The 23,559-nt window shown below is 53.7% G+C and overlaps 6 protein-coding genes across 6 annotated transcripts; 5 read left to right on the forward strand and 1 right to left on the reverse strand.

Moving 5' to 3' along the window:
* Positions 1-3: 3 nt before the first annotated feature.
* On the forward strand, positions 4-1,885 carry NOP12 (Nucleolar protein 12; the record flags this gene model as incomplete). The annotated part of the gene is made up of 4 exons (XM_053188182.2): positions 4-14; positions 71-134; positions 194-1,291; positions 1,355-1,885. 4 exons carry the CDS (start codon positions 4-6, stop codon positions 1,883-1,885), a joined length of 1,704 nt encoding a protein of 567 aa, XP_053054144.1.
* Positions 1,886-2,501: 616 nt separating this feature from the next.
* Positions 2,502-4,282, reverse strand: TUB1_2 (alpha-tubulin; the record flags this gene model as incomplete). Its single annotated transcript, XM_053188183.1, has 5 exons — positions 2,502-2,980; positions 3,042-3,545; positions 3,612-3,922; positions 3,997-4,055; positions 4,271-4,282. The coding sequence occupies 5 exons, from the start codon at positions 4,280-4,282 to the stop codon at positions 2,502-2,504; spliced, it is 1,365 nt and encodes a 454-aa protein (XP_053054145.1).
* A 2,684-nt stretch (positions 4,283-6,966) lies between these two features.
* N0V96_004118 (uncharacterized protein) lies at positions 6,967-8,820 on the forward strand (the record flags this gene model as incomplete). Its single annotated transcript, XM_065757025.1, has 5 exons — positions 6,967-7,781; positions 7,851-7,914; positions 7,994-8,209; positions 8,305-8,628; positions 8,701-8,820. The coding sequence occupies 5 exons, from the start codon at positions 6,967-6,969 to the stop codon at positions 8,818-8,820; spliced, it is 1,539 nt and encodes a 512-aa protein (XP_065614238.1).
* Positions 8,821-10,765: 1,945 nt separating this feature from the next.
* On the forward strand, positions 10,766-12,305 carry N0V96_004119 (uncharacterized protein; the record flags this gene model as incomplete). The annotated part of the gene is made up of 3 exons (XM_065757026.1): positions 10,766-11,009; positions 11,065-11,921; positions 12,027-12,305. The coding sequence occupies 3 exons, from the start codon at positions 10,766-10,768 to the stop codon at positions 12,303-12,305; spliced, it is 1,380 nt and encodes a 459-aa protein (XP_065614239.1).
* Positions 12,306-16,790: 4,485 nt separating this feature from the next.
* On the forward strand, positions 16,791-17,599 carry N0V96_004120 (uncharacterized protein; the record flags this gene model as incomplete). Its single annotated transcript, XM_053188186.1, has 3 exons — positions 16,791-16,905; positions 17,007-17,083; positions 17,210-17,599. The coding sequence occupies 3 exons, from the start codon at positions 16,791-16,793 to the stop codon at positions 17,597-17,599; spliced, it is 582 nt and encodes a 193-aa protein (XP_053054148.1).
* Positions 17,600-18,427: 828 nt separating this feature from the next.
* N0V96_004121 (uncharacterized protein) lies at positions 18,428-20,667 on the forward strand (the record flags this gene model as incomplete). The annotated part of the gene is made up of 3 exons (XM_065757027.1): positions 18,428-18,837; positions 19,027-20,438; positions 20,540-20,667. The coding sequence occupies 3 exons, from the start codon at positions 18,428-18,430 to the stop codon at positions 20,665-20,667; spliced, it is 1,950 nt and encodes a 649-aa protein (XP_065614240.1).
* Between the last annotated feature and the right edge of the window lie 2,892 nt (positions 20,668-23,559).

Here is a 23,559-nt window from a genome sequence, read left to right on the forward strand (position 1 = left end):
ACAATGGGGAAAAGGTGAGTTCACTCTCATTGTCATGGCACATTTTAAAGACTAATTGCTTTCTGGATAGTTCAAAACTTACGGCCTCGAGCAAGGCCATTGACCCCACTCTCGATGCCCTCTTCGCATCCAGTGTAAGTCTTCTTGCGCAAAAGTCGGCCAATTATGCCAGGAAAATTCTAAAAAAATTTAGGCAGGACCTGCGAAGGCTCCGGAAAAGTCAAGGTATTCCGAAGCGCCTCCACCAAAGGTGAAGCCTGCGGCTGAGACTTCCAACGACGATGAGGAACTACCTGATGCCGACGACGAGGAGGTGTCTGAGCTTGGTAGCGATGAAGAGATTGACCTTGAGGATATCGCCGACTCAGAGGAGGAAGAAGTATCAGAACCAGCTGCAAAGCCAAAGAAGGAGCGCAAGCGCAAGAGAGTGGAGGACGACATCGAGGGCAAATACCTGAGCAAGCTCGCCGAGGCAGAGGAGAAGGAGACGCATGCTGAGAAGCGCAGCAAGAAGGAGACCAAGGATTCGGAAGACGGGGAGGAGGCCGCCTCAGAAACATCTTCCGAGGGCGAGAGCGCGGGTGAAGGCGAAGAGGAGGAAGAGGAGGAGGAAGAAGAAGAAGAGGAGTCTGACGATGAAGCCATCCCCGTCCACGAATCTGTTGCGGCCGAGAGCAAGGCCAAGACAAAAGACACGGAGCTGGAAAAGGCAAACCGCACAGTCTTCCTCTCCAACGTTGCCTCCGACGCCGTCGACAACAAGACGGCTAAGCGCACCCTCGAAGCCCACCTCACCAGCGTCCTCGACAAGGACGCCAAGCCCCTGCAAAAGATCGAGTCCATTCGCTTCCGCTCCATCGCCTTCTCCGGCGGCGGCCTCCCCAAGCGCGCAGCCTACATCACCAAATCCCTCATGAACGAGACGACTAAGTCCGCAAACGCCTACGTCGTCTTCTCCACGCCCGCCGCCGCGCGCAAAGTCTGCGCCGAGCTCAACGGCACCATCGTCCTCGATCGTCACCTGCGCGTCGACAGCGTCGCCCATCCTGCACCGACGGACCACCGCCGCTGCGTCTTCGTCGGCAACCTCGGCTTCATCGACGACGAGACCATCCTCGCCACCAACGAGGAGGGCGAGACGGTGCAGAAGAAGCGTACCAAAGTGCCGGCCGACATTGAGGAGGGTCTCTGGAGGACGTTCGGCAAGCACGCCGGCAAGGTCGAGAACGTGCGCGTCGTTCGCGATCCCAAGACGAGAGTGGGCAAGGGCTTCGCCTACGTCCAATTCTACGTAAGTCCCCCCTCAAGTATTGCAACGTAGTGAGAGAAACATTGCTAACCAAAACACACACAGGACGGCAACCACGTAGAATCAGCCCTCCTCTTAGACGGCAAGAAATACCCGCCCATGCTCCCCCGCATAATGCGCGTAACCCGCGCAAAGGCCCCCCACAAGACCGCCCTCGCCATGGAGCGCACCAACAAGGCCAGAGCCGCCCAGCCAGGCGCCTCACGCGGCGCCGGCGCCCCCGGCAGCACAAAGTACAAGGCCAAGATCACCCCCGAGCAGCAGTCCCTCGCCGGCCGCTCCAGCCGTCTCCTGGGCCGCCAGGGCGCGCGCCGCGAGCAGCGCCGAGGCCGAGAATTCGAGGACAGGAAGCCGCGCGGCCCGGGCAACGGCTCCGGCGCCATCCCCAAGGACGAGATGAAGAAGCCCGAGGACTTTATTTTCGAGGGCCGTCGCGCCAGTGCCAAGGACGGTAGGCCAAAGGATCTCAAGTTCAACAAGCGGAGTAAGCCCCTGAACAAGGGCGGCGTCAAGAAGAGCAAGCCCACGGGTCGTGGTGCCAAGAGAGCCGCGGAGTGGAAGAAGAAGCAAAAATGAGTACGTGCTGGAGGGGGTGGGTGACCTGCTTGTATTGAGGTAGTTGCATGGAATACCAAAAGTAGACGGATAGAGGCGTCGGGAAAAGGCGTCCAAAATAATGGGCATTGTACAAAGCACATCCCTACATCATTTGATTTACAGGGCATCCCTCAATTCCCACATCAAGTATTGTGTTGCTACTAACAGCGGATGTATGCGATACACTCTGCAATTACGACATTGAATCACATTATGCAAAGTAATTTGGAAGAATACGTTGATTTACAAGTGACTACTTTCAATCCCCCAAGAGGCTCTCGTCAGACAAGTCAGGAGGTACCACGTATATACTTGTGAAAGAAGAAAGTGACTTGGTCTCATCTATTATCAACTCGAGCTTGACGCCGAAATATCCATTCGTTGGGTTATGGGTTAATCCAGTGCCTTGTGCGTCCATGTCCGTCTTGCGAGAACGAGAACAAAAGTCTACCGAACCGACATCCCGACGGCCGCCAAAAGAACAAACTTTTTTCATGCAATTCGTTTTTCGTTCAAGGCTGCCGGGTTCGTCATTGTTCGTTGCAGCAACCGATATACCGCGAAACAAAAAAACGGGACGGTCTCCGATGTCGGCTTAGTACTCGGCATCGTCCTCCTCGCCCTCGTACGAGTCGGCAGCAACCTCCTCGTAATCCTTCTCAAGCGCAGCAAGATCCTCACGGGCCTCACTGAACTCACCCTCCTCCATACCCTCACCGACGTACCAGTGGACGAAGGCGCGCTTGCTGTACATGAGATCGAACTTGTGGTCCAGTCTCGACCAGGCCTCGGCGATGGCGGTGGTGTTGGACAGCATAGAGACGGAGCGGTCGACAGAGGCGAGACCACCGTCGCCAGCGGCAGCGGGAACGGCCATGGGCTTCTGGTAGTTGATTCCGAGCTTGAAACCAGTGGGGCACCACTCGACCAGGTTGAAGGAGGACTTCGCCTTGAGGGCAGCAATGGCGGCGTTGCAGTCGCGGGGGACGACGTCACCGCGGTACAGGAGGGCAACAGCCATGTACTTTCCGTTGCGGGGGTCGCAGACGACCATCTGGTTGTTGGGCTCGAAGCCTGTAATGGATTAGCACTTGATCGTAGTCACAAGTTGCTGGCAGAGGATTCAATAACATACACTGGAAGGTGAGCTCCTGGACCTTGAAACTCTCGTGAGAGCTCTTGTTGGCAGAGATGACGGGAGCGTAGCTGATCAAGGGGTAGTGGATACGAGGGTAGGGGACCAAGTTGGTCTGGAACTCGTTGAGATCGACGTTGAGTGCGCCATCGAAACGGAGGGACGAGGTGATGGAGGAGACAACCTGGGCGATCAAGCGGTTGAGGTGCTCGTAACCGGGACGGGGAATGTCGAGATTGCGGCGGCAGATGTCGTAGACAGCCTCGTTATCGACGAGGAAAGTACAGTCCGAGTTCTCAATGGTGCTGTGGGTGGACAGGACGGCGTTGTAGGGTTCAACGACGGCAGTCGAGACACGGGGGGCGGGGTAGACGGCGAACTCAAGCTTCGACTTCTTGCCGTACTCGGTAGAGAGGCGCTCGAGGAGGAGGGCACCGAATCCAGAACCGGTACCACCGCCGAAGGAGTGGAAGATCAGGAAGCCCTGGAGGGAGTGGCAGTTGTCTATGGGAAGAATTGGTCAGTCTCAACATGGCCAGCGGGTCGAAAGGCGTCAAAAGGGGTACGGACCAGCGACGCGGCGAACACGGTCAATGACATTGTCGACCATCTCCTTGCCGATGGTGTAGTGACCACGAGCATAGTTGTTGGCAGCATCCTCCTTGCCGCTGATCAACAGCTCAGGGTGGAAGAGCTGACGGTAGCCGCCAGTTCGGATCTCGTCAATGGGAGAGGGGTCGAGATCGACGAAGAGGGAGCGAGGAACGTATTTTCCTCCGCTCGTCTCGGTGAAGAAGGTCTCGTAGGAACCGCCGTCGACGACGTCCTTGGCGTTGGGGTCAGGACGACCATCGGAGCCGAGGCCGTGCTCGAGGAGGTAGCTGCGCGTTGGGCGGTCAGTTCCATCGGATTCCGCGTCGGGATCAGTAGGACATGAGATTGGAGGTCAACGTACAGCTCCCAAGCAGAGTTACCCAGCTGGGTACCGGCCTGACCGAGATGAAGGTGAAGAATCTGGAGACATCGCCGTCAGTATTGGGGCCGCACACCGAGGTCAAGATGGATGGGACAGCTAGGTAAGGTAGGCTAGATTTCAGGGGTCGCCTCGGTACGGGAAAATGGGGGAGAGTAGCGAGTAGCCAGCAGGCCACGATGCTGTTGGAAGCTGTGATATGGAGGACTGGAGTCGAGATCGGAAGATAAAAGGAAATGAATGATATTGAACATACCTCGCCCTTCATTGTGTAATGTGGCTCAACGGAACTTGGGAATAGCTGCGACGCAAAATGGAATGGGGAAAGGGAATATTTTCACGCGCGCAGCGCAGAGTTGAGGTTCGGAAGAGCTAGGGGGAAGGAAGGTGTTGGTGATGGTTTTCAGAGGTTTGGAGTGGAGGGTCACTTGTTGTGGGCAAGGCGGGGCACAATCAACAAGGCCGACCAGTGGCGCGATAGGCTTCAAGGCAAAGGGTATTCCCCCCCTTCTTCACTGGGCTTAGCGCCTGCCTTTCACTGCTAGCTTTAGTGCTCTAACAGCTGTTGGTGTGTTGGGTCTCCAGTACCAAGATGATTGCGGGGGTCCATCGAGCCAATCAAGTACCGGTGACACTCTCACCGCTACATGGCCCAAGCGTTTTTCCCTTTTGTCTATTGGACGACGTTCAGGGGTGCATGAAGATACCCGCACACTGCCACCTGCCATCACCATTTACCGGTCCTTCACACGGCGACAGCTGTGATATACGACGGGATATCAAGCTCGGAAATGTTGTTTCCTTCTTCACCTGGCTATCAAGGCAGAAATACACAGCTTTCAGGCTTCAATTGCATTCTATATCCTCACCGCTCACCCATCAGCTGCCAGATCTTCTCTTCCTTCTCAACATGAGTGGTCTGTGCGGGGAATCCGGGGTTCAAGGCATTGACTTTCGGGAACAGCAGGCGAAGATCTTGCCAGATTCGTAGTGCCTTTGATGAGGAAAAATTCTGAGAGCACTTTGGGAAGGCTGGTGTTTCAACAAATTTGAGACTCTAGCACGGCTATTCTCTGGATCCTTCTTCTCTATTTCTGAACAGCCAAGTTGACTCAACGTCGTTCGAAGGCATATCCTCGTAGTCGGTGACATCCGAGCGATCTTCAGAGGGGCCGAGCCAGATCCGGCCCCACTCTCCGCTTCCGTTTGTCGTCCGACGTCAACAACTTCTCCTTGTCCAAGGTAGCCCTACAACGGTTTTTGGACGACAAGGCGGATCAAAGAACTCAAGCTCAAACTAATCAATAAACTGTCAAGGGTATTCAAGTTAATCACAGCTCAAAGGATAACTCTTGTGGTTGAAACGAGTTGGTTCCCGAATTGCGCACTCCAAGGTAGAGACTAACTTAACCTCGAGCCAGGATAGGCAGTTGAGGGCAGTATCACCTTATAGTTCATGGGTTAGGTGTTAAAACTGCTTGAAATTAGCCGCAATCAGACGCAATCCATCCGTTTAGTCCGCTAGTGTGTCGAGAGGCGCTGATTCACAGTCAACGTGTTTATGCTCCCAATAGCGGCAGTAGACGCAACATCCGAGACTTCCCAAACAGACATGATCTATTTCCGACCTTTTGGAAACCCAAATCTTCCATGTCAATACTTCATGCAGCTGGTGAAGAGGGTGTATTTACACACAGCTTCCGAAGCTCATAAGAACCGGCCAAGTATGTACCAACAACAAGTCAAACCTAGTCTGGACTGTATGCCTGCCAGCAACAACAAGTCGTGGCCAATAACGATTGAGGCCGCGTTACTTCCAGAGCTGTCGGTCATCGGTATTTCTAGCCTAGATCATAACTCTTTAACCTGCGAACGTTGCTGCCATATCAAATATGGTCCCGGCCCTAGAAGAGTGAAGTCACTCATAATCTCTATCAATCTCTCTTTCACGTCATGATCCGCTGGAACTAATTAGAATGGCCCTCGGTTCTTGTACCTTGGCCGACAGAATGCTTGAAAATGGAGCCGCCAGTGCTGAATGTCGCGGAAAGGCCCATGAGGCACGAAATGTATCTCATTGTATGCAGTAGACCTTGGCTGCGTAGGTACATCACTCAGACGGGTCGAATGCAAAGGAAACTCAGAGCCGAAAGATTTCTGATATCTTAAAGACCATTCCTAGTATGATTAGGGAGGCAAGACTGGCCGGCCTATATGAGAAACTAGGTCGGAGCACTAATTGCAGAGAGCGAGCATCTGGAGGGAGCGTCTCGTTACTTTTCCAGAACCTTGACTATAACAGGTTCTAGCACCCATTTCAGGATGCATCTATCATCTAGCTTGAATACTCGCAATGTAAGTACATTACGTTCTGCATTGCAATCACCGTCGTCCGAGAGTGAACTCACTTAAAAGCCCTAGCTTTAGGTGACTTTCTAAAAGCGACGCAAAACTCGAACCAGATCATCTACCACTCTGCCATTTGACAGGTCTTACATGCCGTGATACCGTATCACCTTCTTTCTCGTGAAATGCATGCGACTCTCACCACCTTACGGTAATCAAAAATGCTACATAAAACGGGCGCTAAATGGCGGCCAAGCGGGGCCGACACCAGTCCGACACTGCATGCTGTGGTAGTCGAGCGAATGGTATAAAAGACATTTTGAATCACATCTCAGACCCTGTTGACGAAAGTTGAGACCCCCGGTAGATCGGCAGCTCGAGGGCCACCATAGGAAACTGCGGTACGACGTAGTGCTGACATCTCCATATAAGCGTGATAATCACGTCTTGACTCTATAAACTCTGAAGTTTCCAGCAAAGAGTGGAAAATGATACAAAAGACACTTATTCTCTCGTGGAACAGCGATTTCTTAGTTACCAAAGTAAGCTAGAAACTTGCGACGAGGGTCAGCTCAACATCCAGCAACATCAGACAAACCACCCAACATGACCACCCCGAATCTCCCATCCCTCGACCTCTCCCCCCTCCAATATACCGCCCTCTTCCTCACCCTCTTAACCATCTACTACATACTCACCTCCCTCCTCACATGGCACCGTCTCCGCCACATCCCAGCCTACTCTCCGCTCTCCACCTTCTCCTACCTCCCTCTCTTCCTCATCGCCCGCTCCGCCCGCCAAGAAGAAATCTACCGCACCCTCAACACCTCCCGCCTCGTCCGCGTCGGCCCCAATGAGCTCCTCACAGACGACCCCATCGTTCTCCGCCGCATCAACGCCGTCCGCAGCGACTACGGCAAGGACTCGTGGTACTTCTCCAGCCGGTTCAACCCCTACCAGGAGACCATGTTCACCACGCTCGATAAAGGGGAACATGACCGGATGAAAGCCAAGACGGCGGCGGCGTATGCGGGGAGAGAGGTGGATTTGTTGGAGCCGAGCGTCGATGTGCAGGTTGTGAGCTTGGTTAGCCTTTTGAGGGAGAGGTATGCGTATGATGATGCGGATCGAAGTAATACTGGTGGAGGAGGAGGAGGAAAAGGAAAGTTGGTGGACATGGGAGTCTTACCGGCGTATTTAACCATGGATGTAATCACCACCGCGGCGTTTGGGAAGCCGTTTGGACACTTGGAGGCTGATGCGGATGTGTTTGGGTTTATCAAGCAGATGAGAGATAACTGGCCGCTGATTGCGATTACGTTGGATACGCCGTGGATTCGGACGATTCGGTTTTCAAAGTTGTTTCTGAGGTGGCTCGGGCCAAGGACGACGGATGCGATTGGGCTTGGGCAGATGATGGGGTGAGTCCTTTTTTTCTTCCATCGCGGAAGCTGTTCCTCCTCTAGCAGTTGTGACTAATGGGGCGATAGGATTGCTGAGAAGTACGTCGGGGAAAGATTCAAATCTACCTCGAAGCCTCAGAAGGACATGTTGGTACGTTTACATTGAGAAGTCTACTTTCTCTAAGAGATGGGTACTGATGAGGTTTCGACACAAGGGATCTTGGATCAAGAACGGCATGACGCAGAAGGAATGCGAAGCCGAAGGCCTCTTTGCCCTCGTCGCCGGCTCCGACACCACCGCCTCCGTGATCCGTGTCACAATGCTACATCTCATGTGCAACCCCAGGATATACCACAAGTTCAAGGCCGTCATCCGGGATGCTGTCGCCTCTGGGGTCTCGACTCCGATTACCTTTGACCAAGCCAGCAAGATCCCATTCTTACGTGTACGTCTACAAACTCCCTCAAACCAACCCAAACAACCCAAACTGCGATATCTAGTATAGGTATGACAATACTAAAAGAAAGGAAAAACTTACAGGCCCTGATCTACGAAGGCATCCGAATCCGCGCCCCAGCAACAGGCCTCTACCCCAAAACCGTCCCCCCGCAAGGCGACACCGTCGACGGCAAGTTCATCCCCGGCGGCACCGCCATCGGCATGAACGCCCCCGGCCTCCTAAAGTCCTCCGCGCTCTTCGGCCCCGACGCGGACCTCTTCCGACCGGAGCGGTTTCTCGAGGTCGACGATGACGCGGCCAGGCTCGGCATGGAGCGGGACGTGGAGATGGCGTTTGGGTACGGGCGGTACATGTGTGCGGGTAAACCGGTGGCGTTTATGGAGCTATATAAGGCTTTCTTTGAGGTATCTTTTTTCCTAGTTTGTTTAACTTGGGTACAATATTGGGGATATCAATCGCTGATGTTTACGGTTTAGTTGATGCGCAACTTTGATTTCGAGCTTGCGGATCCGGTGAGGCCGTGGGATTCGTATAGTTATAACATCTTTGTGGAGGAGAACATGTGGACCAAGGTGACGATTTCGGAAATCAAGTAGGACCTTTGCCGCTGCGTCTGTCATTCGACATGTGAGAATTTCGTTCCTTTTAGACACTCGAGTAAATTATCGAGTCTCATATACCCATTGAGAGGCAATAATTTAACATGGACAGTTGGGCCGATGTTGGCTACAAGAATCGAGTCTCTAGAATAGGAGAATCATCTGCGTATATTCCGTCGTGGCTCCATACCAAGATATTACAGTGTAACAAGCCAACCGACAGAAATAGTTGTCCTGGATTTCACCTCTAATGGGCAGACAGCTTCGCTTGTGCTATCAAACTTGTACGGTGAGGCTCCAGGGTCCACATCTTGTTTGTACGTTGGTGGCGGCAAGAGCATGGAAGATTGATCCAAGAAACAATCATACCTTAGACAACAAGTCTTGGATAACTGGTGAAGTAGAGTGTTCACTCCTTCCAACATCTCCGTCCCTACCTCCTTTCTTCCTTGACCTAATTTACCCTACCTCAAGTACCCAAGGGTATATACACCCCCCTCAATCCCATTTCTGTCATCAGCACAGCAGCGCCCGTCTAGGTCGGCAAGGTCAGGTCAAGCTATGTGCGAGGTAGTCGAGTAGTTAAGATAAAAACAAATACTGTTGTGAAGTCAGAGTCTGGATAGACCGAGGGGCGTGCTGTTCGATTCCGGGCAGGGGCGTAAGTTGTAAGGTCAGTATCCCCCCCCCCCCCTCCTTCCCATCGTTTCTTTTTTTTCCCTTTCAAAGACGTATCACCAAGCAGTGGCACCATCCCATGCGCACACACAAATGCACACACAAATACACACGCGCGCTCAGATTCAGGCATTAGCCAGAAACATCGCTTTCGACAGTCACTCTTCGAAAAGAGCCTCAAACTGCTTCCCCATCGAGAAAATCGTCCCATCTGGCGTGCCACATGACCGAAATAGGCCCTAGCATCAATGACGAACATGAACTCATGGCATGGATCGTCAACGAGGCACATTAAGGTTCTGACAGAGCGCCCACTCCCGTGCGCCGCGCGCACGTTATGATGCAGGCTTTTGCGTAGCACGAAATCGCCTATGCGGGGAAATGGGAAGCTGAAAAGAACAAGAATACCTGGAACCAATTAGAGCCCGTATTGCCCATCAGCAAGCAGCGAAGAGCCTCGTGGAGGGCTTCAGCTTTCCCACGATCCCCAGTTGGGACTTGGGAAGTTGGGACTGGGAGCGATAGGTTGAACCACACGGGACCGCGCGACGCCGGTGCACCCCACGTTCGGTTTCGGGTCGCACCGGACGAAAGTCTACGTGCCGAGCGGGTAGCTTCAGGCCCCGCCCTCTCCTCAGCGGGTTCGAATTGGAGTAGCAGCAGTGCCGGGATTCTCTAGTATGGGGGCCACTTGTTAAACGCCTACAGAACTCGGTTAGAATACGAATAAGAGACATCCTGATTCGGAACTTTTGAGAAGTCCGAAGACTTTTTTGCCGTTGCAAAACAATTGGTTGGTCAAGGGCACCTTTCTCAAGAGGCTGGCCGCTGACCTTCACGATCTTCGAGCACCTAATTGGGGGGGGGGGGGGGGGGGGGCATCGGCCGCTGCGAACCCCAGCTCCGAGGAGTTCAGACTGAACCCCCCGGTGCTGTGAAATGGCATTTCGGCGCAAGGACCGGCGAGGTGGGGAAGCTCTGGGACTTACATGAGAAAAGCGTTTAGCGCATTGATCAGCTCGAATTTCAGATGCGACGGGCAAGGAGCGCGTCTTGAAAAGGGAATCCGGCATAAAAAGCCTCCCAGCTCCCCCCTCCTTTTGCGTTGCGTCATGGAAAAACAAGCTTCCTTCTCCAACTGCATCTAAAAACCGTCGTCTGTGTAGTACAGAGAGTCGCAGCGTGCCGACTTTTGTAGTTGCAGTCGTTCGACACGGGAGCTCCGAATTCCAAGACGGAGGGAACGCGGTGGATTTTGATCAGCATGGTGCTAGAATCCTGGACGACGAGGGTCGCCCTCGGCTTGCTGGCGGCTTTGCTAGCATATCTTTGGAAGATCAACCGCGCCATGTCGACGATCTATCCTGAGGCTCTGCGGGTGTCGCCGGATCGATGGACGCCAGACAAAATCAAGCGTACTTTCGAGCGCATGGAGAAACAGCCCATTGACTGGACTCCGCACTTGCCGCCGAAACTGGATCGCCGATACATCATTGTTGGAGGCTCTGGCAAGTATTCTGCGTACAATCGTCACGTTTCGCTGCTGACCCTGTTATGTAATAGGCCTGGTAGGAGGGCAGCTGGCTATCCAGCTCATTGCGCGCGGCCATCCGCCAGAGGCTATACGAATCATTGACTTCCGTAACCCTGGCCGCGACGATATGAGTGAGGGTCCGATATCTAGAGTTGATTTCGCTCAAGCCGACATTTCTTCCGAATCAGCAACCTCTGCTGCATTCGGCAGATCGTGGCCACAGTCGGTAGCGCATCTTCCATTGACCGTATTCCATACCGCCGCCGTTATTCGTCCTTCGGAACGTAGCCAGCTGGTCTACGACCGTTGCTCTCTCGTCAACACTAAAGGAACCGCCCATGTGCTTGCCGCAGCCAAGACTGCGGGAGCAGATGTTCTCGTCTTTACCTCGTCTTGTAGTGTGGCGTTGAAACCAACCAAATTCTTCAACGCTCCGTGGAGTCGGTGGCCGACAAACTTCTTTCAGGTCCTTGATGAAGCGGACTTCAAGAAGCCAATGCGTCCCCACAAAGAGTTCTTCGCCAATTATGCCAGAAGCAAGGCCGAAGCTGAGCGACTCGTCTGCAGCGCGAACAAGGTGCCACAAGATCCCACGCAGGCAGGGGGCTTCCGCACCGGCGCCATCCGGCCAGGTAATGCCATTTATGGACACAAGGATGATTACTTGGTTGGAGCGACAGTACGCATGGCCAGTTTTCCTACCTTCACCGCACCCTTTATGCAGAATTGGGTCCATGGAGCCAACGTGGCTCTGGCACATCTGCAGTACGAAGCAGCCCTGCTCGGCCCTCACGCGCACAAAGTGGCTGCCCGCCCATTCCTCGTCACAGATGGAGGACCGCCTCCGGTTTTCAAGGACTTTTACACACTTGTGCAATCGGTCAGCGTGACACCCTTTCACGTACAATACCCGCCGCCACTGATATTGTTGCTCTTGGCCCATTGCATAGAAGCATATTGCTTGTTGCTTTGGAGCGTGCCAGCGTTGCAGAAGATCTTCTCGGAACCCGGATTGCCGTTATACATGCTGCAGCCCGCCTCCGTGGCTGGTGCTATCAATGCTATTATCAACGATGCTGACGCTCGTCGACGACCAGAGGAAGGCGGCTTGGGATATAAGGCCAAGTGCACGACCATGGAGGGACTGTGTATGCAGCTCGGCGCATGGAATCGGTGGGTGAGGAGCGGAGGCGAGAAAGTCAGAAGCGAGAAGGGCATCGTCAAGGACGTCCTCGAAGTTGGGGTCGAGCCTGTTGCGAGGCGAGCTTGAGCTCATAGATTTCACCCGGCGGTCGACTGCTGAAGATACTTTTTGGTATATATTGAAGGAATTCAAAATTCACCTTCGGCGACGAATTCCACAGGGTGGAGTATCTAGGTTTTGCTGGCGCCGTACATAGGAAAAAGTTGTAGCTCTTGAAGAATCATGCAGCTTCCCGTAGTCAGCAATAGCTTGGCAGTGTCGTGCTGCAAGCTCCAGGTGTTGACCATGTAAGTGCCACAAGCTTGCCGACAGGATGACAGGTGACGTCTTCACGCGGCACGGAGATCCGGAACCTGGATCCTCGTCCGGCCCCCACAACCCCGGCCTGCCAAGTTGGCGGCGCTGGGGGCAGCTGCATGGCGCTCTGAAGATCACTTCTTGGGGGTTCTGTGATGGAAATCCCAAAATTCCCATGCTTAGGCACGATATCGTGTTTCGATTTAGTCCGCCATAAGCTTTAGCCTGCGCTGGGAGGGCCTCGCAAGTCGATCCATTAACATTCTGGACGGAGAAAACCCTCGCTGGGGCAGCTCAACAAGCCAAGCCACTCAACAGAAGATGAAGCCATAAACTGAGAGGGCTGGTGGCAAGATGCTGGCTGGGCGATGCGTTCGTCAGCTTGGTGGCGGGGTCGTGCCAGCGGGTACAGACAAGCAGAGTTCGTATCGGCAGCCTCTTGCAGGCCTAGGCCAACTTTGCGAGCAGTGTCTGGCGACGCCGCAAGATGTGCACAAACTTGGTTCGCGGGTGGCTGGCGAAGGACGGGAGGGTGTGATGAGATGGATGCAGCTGGATAAGGCGGAGAATCTGCATGGCCGAACAGACGCTGCAGATGGTCCGATGTAAGTGACGGTTGGCTGGTCATAGCCGGAGCGACAGACACATGCAGAATGTTTGCGGTTGGCTGGAAGACAACATGGTGCTGGCCATGAGTGAATCATCACTGTATTCTGAACTGGACAAGAGACCGTTTCTATTGCCCAACCGTCGCCTATTGGCAACTGGAACATATGGAAAGCGGAAGACCGTTGCCGTGAGAGACAATACCTAGTCAACTTCTGCATCCGATAGCCAGCTCTGCTTCAGGCACTTTGGGAGCAGCCCCTCCCGCATACCGGTACCCCAGGCGTTTGGTGCAGATGGCTAGTGTAGATAACTAGTGTCGCTGTTGATGACGATCACTAGAAACCTGGGCAAGCAATTGACTATGATGATTGGACGGCAAGCTCGTGGTAGCTCAGCGCCCAAGACCGTGGGAGGCAGCTCGCCGTGGTGTGCCAGTGCCACAGGTGCCAGGTGGTATTTCGGTTTAGTGCTACTGCAAGAGCGTGCGTGGACTGGCCGCGTTGCCGATTTGAGAGACTCATTGTCTTTTTCACCAGCCCAAAATCGACATTGGAGTTGGGAGGCGGCCTCTTTGTGCCGTGATTGTTGGCTGGCGTCCAACGGCGTTGGAGCTTTGGGCACGAACATCCGCAGGCGCCGGGCTGCTCCATAGGCTGCTCCACGAAAAAGATGCAGCAGGCATTTGTAAGGCCAGCAGGACAGGGTTCTCGATATGGGGCCGGGCTCAACCGGACACTAAGGTAAGTACTCTGTAGAGGGGTTCAGGTAGTTGATCATGATGCTGAGATGTCGGCTTGGTAAGGCTCATGGCGTCTGGTGTATCACCATTCGATACTTTGCGGTATGTAGTCAGTCTGTTCACAGGGAAAAAGGGGTGTTTGGAGGGCAAGGGGATTCGCAAACAGAAACAGAACATGGTACAAGAGTGAGGCAGGGAACCAGTGAGCAGGGCGGTAATTCAGCGACGCCAAGAAGAGGACGACGCGATGCGATGTGAGAAGGGGCGGGTAAAGGTCATGTTCGTTTCGGAAGATGAGACGTCTTGCCGGTAAACCATCATAGCTGCTTCTCTGATGAATTGGCGATTGACGATGCACTCCGTGTAATAGAGTCTACGCAGTACATTATCGTAGTCGTAAGATGCTGCCGGGACGTATTCCACGTCTGCCGGCAATGAAAGAACCATCGGGGACTCAATGAATCTGAGGCATCGGCAGGTTGTTGCAGCAGATGACAGTGACGGGGAGAAGCCAGAGACCGAGGGAAAAAAAGAAGCAGCAAATGGGACGGCCCCGGAGCAAAGTGCGTTGCGTTGAATTAATTGGCAATAGATACCCTTGCCCCCACACAATGGAAATGGAACCTGCGAGTCTCCCGGACCACGGCAACAGCCAAGCTGCATATCTGTGGCTAGTGTTCCTGCCGTTCTAGCACAGTTTGGGAATGGCGTTGTTTCTGCAGACCTAGGAGCGGAGGAACTCTCGAGGAAGTTGAGGGAAAGAACACTACACCTCAGTCACTATTCGTACCTTCCGGAGTATTCGCACAGGTACCTAGTAATAGAGGAGCGGAAGGTGGAGCTGTGTTGGGTAACGTTAGACCGAGATGAAAAGCCCGGGCCCTGCGAAATCTGAAATCTGAAGGAGACGCCGGCGGAGGGAGGAGAGGGGGCAATCTTTCCCTCTGTGCCTCTCTACCTAAGGTAAGGTAGTCTCGCTATCTCAATTTGCTTCTCTCTGTTTTGTTATGAGACACGCACCGCAAGGAATGCGACTGTAATAGCACTTGGCGCTGCGACCATCGCCTGGTCAATGGAATCTCGCGTGCGGCGTGCGGCGTGCCATCAAAAGCCCATCCCATCGCGACTGACAGCAGCCGCTCCCATTACTTTACTTAGTCAGGGAGCTTCTCCCACAGAACTGTAATCAGAGACTGACCCAGCCAAAGGTTCAGCGGGAAGAATTCTGTCGTTCCCGGTGAATCCTTGAGTGCCGTGTCGTGTGCATGTGTGGGTGAACACTCAGCCTGGCCGGTGGCATGGCATAAGCCGCGGTGGCACAGGCAAACTGCCGGGGCCATGTCTGTATTAATTATGGAATGAAAGCGGAAAAGATGCGACGACGCGGATGAGGCCATCACGAGGGTCGCTGAAAGTTTCAGTCTCCAAAGTCTGAGGCGACAGGGACCAGGTGCTACTGACAGGGCAGCCCTATGCCTGCTTAACTACCTCCCTTATATGAGCATCCACCGCCGCGGCACTTGACAATTGACGATGTTATTATGAAATTGGGGTTAAGTGTATCAGAGATTGCGCTGCGCTATGGGAGTGAGTAAGGTAGAAAGAAGAGGACGAAGATTTAAACCACCACAGCTTTGCGGGATGGCGCTGTCTTAGCTTCTGCTCGAGAAGATGCACTCTAATTATCTGTACAGAACTACTGTGTAGATACGTACACATCCAATTCCCGCCATGTGCAACCTTGTAGCGTTCCTATCTTGATTAAGGCCATGTGCGGTACGTACCTCCCCGGCCAGTCGGTTGGCAACCCGCTCCTGCCGATAACAGCAAAGTCGCGGACAGTCTGTGCGAATTCGCTGACGCTCACGCACGCTCTCGGTGACGATATCGCTTCTCAGTTCTGACCTCACCGCGAGAATTCCATCGTGATTCAACCCGAGTCCGCAACGGCAACCTCAATTGGACTTTTCTTGACGGAGATACGGCGGCTGCACTGGAGGATGTGCATGTGTTCCTGGTTGGGTTTCCCCTCTCCCCCACTGTGACCCGACATTTGCGATGTGTGGATCCCAGCCACACATCTGTATCCGCTAGTACGTACCCATCTTTACAGGCCTTGTTTGTGTGAGGGAAGAACGGGCCAAGCCCGGCGACTTGCGACCGCCATGTAAGTGGTACCCTTGTATTGTGTCCGACGTGGACGCGCCGGTGCAATTGCTGCTGGGCGGACGTGGGCATCATGGTCTAACTAGTAGAAAGAGAAGGGGAGGCGAGGGCAAAGCCGCACGTGTGAGGTAAGGTCGATAGGTCCTAAGAGAGGGAAAAATGTGTGTGAGAGAGACCGGGAGAGAGAGAAAAAGACGCGGTCGGCCGGACAGGTACCGCGCAATCAAACCATGCGTTGCCTGTCTTTCTGATGATCGCAAGAGGGAAGGTGCGGTTTCTGCTGTTCCACCAGCCACCCTTGCAACTGTCCACTGGCACCTGCACTCATACCTGGACTCCTCACACTTTTTTTCCCGCTCCCCCCATTGAGCTTACCGCATTCAAGGCAAGTGCGACTAGAGAGACATGGAAGCGTGGGAAAGAACCACTCACACACACCCCGAGGTACCTGCCGCCGCTCTCGTTGCTGTTGCTGCTGTTGCTACAACTCTCGCCTCATAATAAAACCACATCGTTGCCCGCGTCGCCCATCTGTTTTGACTTCACCTCTTCTCTTTTCCCTGCCCACGCTCCGTCAAACATCACCAGCAAGCACATCCAGGCTAAACATCTTCACGCCGCCGACGATACTTTGGAACTGAATATCGCTTGATTGATTGTCAGACGTTCTCTCCCGTCTCCATTCAACAACTTCAACCAACCACAATTTCCACTACCTCTACACATCACCAACAGACAACATGCGTACTTCTCTCGCCGTCGTGGCCCTCTCGGCCCTCACTGCCGTCTCTGCTCAGCGCAAGGTCTTCACCGCTGCCGACATCAACGTTGCTACTGTCTCCGTGAACCAGAGAGGTAAGTCAATTGGGAGAAACGATGCCATCATCTGTGGCAACCAGGCTTTGCCGCCCAACTACAACCACTGAGCATTGACTGATTCTTTTTTCCTTCCACAGCCAGCTGGTGTGTCGCCGAGCGCAACACTTGCAAGGTCCTTTGCGAGCCTAACCCCACCACCAACGACTGCGATTCTGTAAGTTCTCCTCTTTTTTTTTTCTATGCTAGAGCAGGAGCACTAGTCGCTTGCTTGTTGATCGCCCCGGCCCGAATCCAAAGAAGCCGACGCTCGTGTGTAGCATGGCTAACTTTTACTCAATAGACCACCCTTGTCTACTCTTGCCTCTGCCCCAACGGCTCTGCCCCCGGCCTTGAGTACTACGAGCAGACCTTGCCCACCTTCATCTGCGAGAAGGCCTTCGAGGACTGCATCACAGCCAACGTTGGTGACGCTCGCGGCCAGACCAACTGCACCGACACCATCAAGTCCCAGTGCGGTACCATCAACGCCCAGGCTGACCAGGCTTCTGGTGTCTCCACCACCACCACCGCCACTGCTACCAGCGCTGTCACCGGAACTGGTACCGCCGCCGCTACTACCGCTGCCTCCAGCTCCAGCTCTTCCGCCTGGGCCGCTCCTACTGCGAACCCCGCCCACGTCGGCAACGCTGCTGCTGTCGCTGCCATCGGTCTCCTCGCCTACATGCTCTAGATTGCTGTTGCTCTCTACTAGGCTGTGGTCAATTGCGAGTCCCGATTGCTTCATGCGGCGACATGATTGACAATTGTGGGCTTTGAGCGGTATTTCGCTTCTCTGTAATCACCTTCCCTACTACCCGGCCTGCGTGCTTACCACGCGGCTCCCTAATCTTTTTTGACGAGGAATACGTGGAATTATGCGATGGAGACGATGGATATTCCCACCCGTATGGCATTTTGAAGTTCTAGGAGGAGTCAGTGCGTTACAGGAGGGACGGGTGATGTCACCCCATGTTGCTTTTGCTCTGCATTTCTCGTTTTAGGCATGATTGAAGACAGTCCAGACGACGTCAAAAGAAATGAAGAATTGATTCCCCCCCATTCCCTGTTCCATCTGCTTTGAGCGTTGACCACCGGCCTATGGCCGACAATGGGCTTGTAACAGTCCTCCACTAACCTTCTTTGAGGTATGCCACATCGTCCCGAGCTTGCGAATCTTGACTAACACATGCCTTTGTCAACGCCAATAGGAAAGGTCATGAAGGCGTGACAAACATACCTTGTCGCCATTGTTTCGTCATTTTTCTATTTCCACGGAAAATACTAAAGACATTTATTTCTGTCTTTATATCGGAACCGTTTCAAGGTGATTTCTGCTATTGAGGAGGCTATGATATATTCCAACTCACTGCCACCCGTTTAGCAGTAGTCCAGTTCTTCGCAACAGATACCTACCTCATATCATTCATCCGTCTGAACTTGCATCATTGACTGATCGCAGATAGAAGCACCACATTGTACTTTTCACCAACCAACTTCGCACCATACGTCCAAATCCATTATGGCCGACCGCCAAGCACAGACCACACCTCCGCGAGTGTCCTTTGGCGTAGAGCTCGAATTCTTCATTGCTTTTGTTCGCGAGGGGGAAAGAGACCCTGACTATGCCATCAAGCATGAGCTGCAGCCTCTTGTTGTAGTTCCTCCAGATGACGGGATCGATAAGCACGGCCTTCCGCATACGGCGTACGATTGGGACGAAGACTTTGTGTTCCACAGCATTGGAGACGCCTTGGCTAAAGCTGGATTGCCGGTTTATGGCCAGGGGGAATGTGGTCTGCCCGGCTCCTTGCAGAGTATGCAGAGTAAAAAGGCCAGCGACGCGTTCCAGCTCAAGACAGACATTTCTCTCAAAGCTGACCACGTCGACGGGTACCGCTGGCAGCGCGTCGAAATGATATCCCCGGCCATGTACAACATGAATATGTCTTTTGACATGATTCGTCTGGCGGTGAGTGTAATCACTACTAACTTCCGGTGCCGAGTGAACCCTAGCTGTGGGTTCCACGTTCATGTAGGTGTAGGACCGACGCAAAGAATCGACGCAAGGACGTTGCGGCATTTCGCTGCCCTCTTATGGGCCGCTGACCCTCTTATCAGCCGACTTCATCCTCCTTGGCGTGCTACCCTCGCCTACAGCCAGTCTGCTCGAGTGAATGCAGCTACACCCCTGGGACAGGGCGAAGGCCCTGCAGATGTGACCGTTGACAAAAACATTGCCTTGCAGGATCTGAAGAAAATGAAAGTCCTGGGAAGAGACCGTTGGCTTGGCGACTCAGTGGAGGTGGACGCAACCCCAGAGACGATGAATCGCGAGATGAGTTTGGATCAAGAGGACGACGAGGCCCTTCTTACGGGCCACGAACCATGGCAGCATCGGCGGATTATTCCCGACGTCAGGGACCCCAAAAGCCCCGAAGCTCGCTCAACCTCGCCATTTGGGTTTCCTCCACTTAGATACGAGGCTCCTGTATTGATGCCGAAGAACTACCGCAGCTCTGCACCCAGCGGCGCAGTCCCACCACGACCTCGACCTCCCCCAATCAACAGACGCTACGCTCGTGTTCCCGGAACGATGCGAAAAGACATCCGCGGAGACCCCGACTTCCTGGACGGGTACATCCTAGGCCAAGGAGGAAGCATCGAATGTGTAGAAGTCAACCAGCCGGCTCGCTGGGACGTTATGTCTGGCGTCAGGGATCTCCTCGGTGCTGACATGACAGTCGCACAGGTCGGGCAATTGATGACGCCTGCTTTTCTCCCGAAGCACATCAACTACAAGTTCAAAGCCTATGATTTTCACTCTCTCGAACATCTCGCCCCGCAGGACGGAAACACGACGCGGACGACTTACCCTACGAAAGACCACACGATTGAGTTTCGCGAGGCGGCAGGTTCCCTGGACGTGGAGTGGATTGCGACCTGGGCTCGCATCTGTTGTCGACTCCTCGAATGGAGCCGCGATGCGGAGCCGACGGAGTTCATGTGTGTGATGCGGCTGCTGGCGTGGGCTCAGGAAGAGGAGGGAGCTCAGTACGATGTGGTTGACTTGTTGATCGACCTGGGCTTGATCACGGAAGCGAGGTTCTGCGAGGACAGGCTGCAGCAAGGAGAGGCTGCGTGGTGGGAGTGCGCTAATCTTGGCTCTCTCGAAGGGTCCGAGAATGTTTTTGGAGACGGGATGGGCTACCCAGTGCCTGAGTTCGACGACTTTGAGATGCCCGATGTAGAGAATGGAGATGGGCATCGATACTCCGGAGTCGCGTTCGGGGGCTGGGACGATGCTCATGGTGGTGAGTACAGGGGCGGAGAGGGGTGGGATTCGTCGAGTGGCAGTGATCCTTTCGAGCTCGAGTGCAAGGCACCTGAGGCTAGTGAGAAGACCAGGACGAGTAAGACAACCACAGACGACACACTCGCAGAGAAGGCAAACGGAAATGCGCCTACGGCCGGTAAGACCAACACAAAAGACATATCAGAGAAGAAGATAGGTGATGATGTGAAGGAGCAAGGTGAGTCGGCGGCGCGGGCGTCCTGTAGTTCGAGTATCAGCACAAGTCGCCCGAGAATCACGATTGAGTGAGAGGGGTGTGAGAGACTGATTGGAAGGTAGGTGTTGCCGATGTCTTGGATACGATGTCTGAGTATGCTTGGGTTGAACACGACGAGTACCCTGATGAAAAGAAGAAGAAGAGGGCTGAGTCGGAGGATGGCTTTGAGATTCTGGAGCGGGAGGATTGAGGCGTAACCCCCTCGACGGGTTGGCGGCTAGGTTGTTGGGGAGTTTTTGGATGAGAAAAAATATGGTTAGATCATGGACAAATCTATTGAGTGTTTGCTATCAAAAAGAGTACTTGGCCTGATGTGAGATTGTACTGTTTGACTAAGAAAGTGTGGCCGAGCTGGATATGTTGCATCTGAGTCTCGGTCCCTTTATATAGCCTCCGGCTACACGTAGTGTCTTTTTATTTTATTTTATTTTATGTAGAAGACTGGATAATGGAAAAGTTGGACGTATAACAATACCATTTCTAACTTTTAAGTCGGACTAGTTTGCGGTTGTGAATTTTGGATGGAAATATGAAGGATGAAGGGAACTGCCATAGTGGCTGTATGCTTATTGATCTTCCTTAAGAAGAACATTTTCATATCGGTCTTTCAGGCCTTAATCTCAACTCTGCAACTCCTATTTCGACAATTGACTCGGCGTTTACCCGTCTGGCTCCAAGGTTCGAAGTCAACAGCTTTTTTCCATTACCAAAGAGTTCTGACGTTTTGGCCGTCAGATGTTGAGGCAGAAGAAGCAGGTGGCAACTTGATCTACAGGGTGACTGAAACGTCGTTGTTTTTACAAAAGTCTTGTCATAATCTAGAACATCCGCGTTAGTTCGGACGGTATCTGAGGCTCACCAGCTTTTCGGACAACTAATGAAGGTCTTTCTGGAACAAGATCCGATGGTCTTCAACCGACGGGGAAAGAAAGAAAAAAAAAGCCTCTACTGCTTTAGACTCTAAAACATTGGATTTCGTATCTACTACAACGTTCCAGGTCTCGAGGACTGGCGGGCCCTCGAACGTCAATGGCATTGTTCACAGTTTGGCATTCAGAGTACTGGACCAGGATCGTTGTCGAGAACTTGAACGAAGACAAAGGAAAACAGAATGCGTCTCGAGGTCCGTCCCGCAGTACAAAGGTGAGTTATCTATTAAAAGAATATCTTCAGCCCTGTCATCCTCGCCGATCCGAGTTCTTGGTAACCAGTGCCGTCCGACTATCGAAGGTTGTCTGAAATCCATTACAGAACACGGACTAATACCGTATCAGGACCTCCATCCTTGCAAACACCCACGACACATACTCCCTCATCCTCCTATGCGTGCAACTATGGATCATCAACAAGTACCACGCCAAAATCCCCCAACCATCCTCGACCGTCTAACCTTACTCCCACTCGAGCTACAAAAGCACATCATCTACGACTACCTCACGGTAAGCACCAGCCCCTGTATCTTATCCCTCTTCGTCCCAGACTGGGCCGTCTGCGCCCGCGCCTCAGATCCCGTCAACGAGATATACGACCTACAGCGGATCGACGTCTACACCAAGGGTAGCGGCGGCGGCAGCAGGGGTGGCAGCGCTCGAGGTAAGTACGAGTCCGGGGTGCGGCACGGGGACGGGGATCACGCCTCATTTCCGTTGATGAGGCAGATAGACGGTCCACACAAGCAGCAGCAGCAGCAACAATACTGCGCACTGCTGCTGCTGGAGGAGGAGCTCGGCAGGAGGTTCCCGGCTGCGATGGACTGGGCTCTGCGGGACCTCGGACGGAACGGGCTGAGAGTGTTTGAGCAGGTTTGGCCGAGGGGCCATGATGATGGGGTAGGTAGGTGCATGGCTTCCGGGGCGCTCGTCTTTCGTGAAGCTGGTTGCGGACACGGACGAGACGCCGGCCATTCTCATCCGAGAAGAAGAGTAGCAGCAGCAGCTTCAGACATGTCGTTGTCGTTGCCTCGCCACCTAATGTTCAACAGCTTCCCCTCCGACCCCTGTCTCCAGCTCCGGCTGCGCCGCAATGCCGTGACCGACTTCCGATGCGAGATGGCGTTCGTGATTGAACGGGGCCTGCCCGACGAGGAGTTTGTCGCCGTGGACTGGGCTGCCATGACGCAGCTCGAGACGCTCTTTTTGGATTTGCGGACGTATGTGAGCGGCGGTGTTGATGGTGGGTTCCTCCTGGACGCGATCCGACGCGCCGCGGTGAGGATGGGGTGTCTTCGGCTTCAGTGTCTTGTTATCGCAGGGTTGAGGACGGGGGAGAGGTACGGTAGGTCGCGAGTATGTGAGTGGGAAACGGACGAGCAGCAGCAGCAGGAGGAGGAGGAGGACGTGAATTGGGTCAAGGTTTTCGCGCCGGCGTTGGGGGAGGGCGGGAGGTTGGTGTTTGTTGATCGGAGGGTTGTGGATGTTGATTGGGATGCGTGGAGGGTTCGGGCTGAGGGGGAAGGGTTGTTGGTTCGTGAGGGGAGGAGGGTGAAGATGGGGGTTGTGGTACCGGGACGTATTTAAGGCATGTGGTTAGAGTGATGAGCGACCGGTGAGTTAAGTCTCTCTTCTTTCTGAGAAATGGTTACGTTACATGATGGCCGATTGTCAGCGAAAGTTTGTAAGAAGTTTTCGGCGACGCCCATGAGATATGAGAAGCGATGGGCGCCTCCACGAGCTGTTCCTCCTTTCCCATGTTCCCCTTAGAGACTATTATCGGCAACGTCACTTCCTGCCTACTAAACCTCCCGCCGTAGAATAAGTTGCCTTACGCATTGTGTTCTGCTTCGTTGCTTCGCGATATCATAATCATCCCTTCTATCTGGATAACGCCCCCCATACACCACGACGCGAGGAGAATTTTCCTTCCCGCCGTATAGAACCACCTTGGCTACGTCGCGGTGCAGCATGCCTCATGGCGAGTCACTGTCTGTTGCGGCAGGTTCCTGGTGGACTTTGAGCGCCGTCCAGCTGATGCTTCCCTGTTGATAGAAAGCCGCGCGAATGAGGCATCCTTGCCAAGGTTACGGTTCTCCCGAGCACCCCTTGAATGGTCTCATCAACAAGGGCCGAGGCTGTGTTTGCGTGAC

The sequence above is a fragment of the Colletotrichum fioriniae genome (assembly GCF_027942845.1).
Source record: "Colletotrichum fioriniae strain IMI 355084 chromosome Unknown scaffold_4, whole genome shotgun sequence".
NCBI classification, from domain to species: Eukaryota; Fungi; Ascomycota; class Sordariomycetes; order Glomerellales; family Glomerellaceae; genus Colletotrichum; species Colletotrichum fioriniae.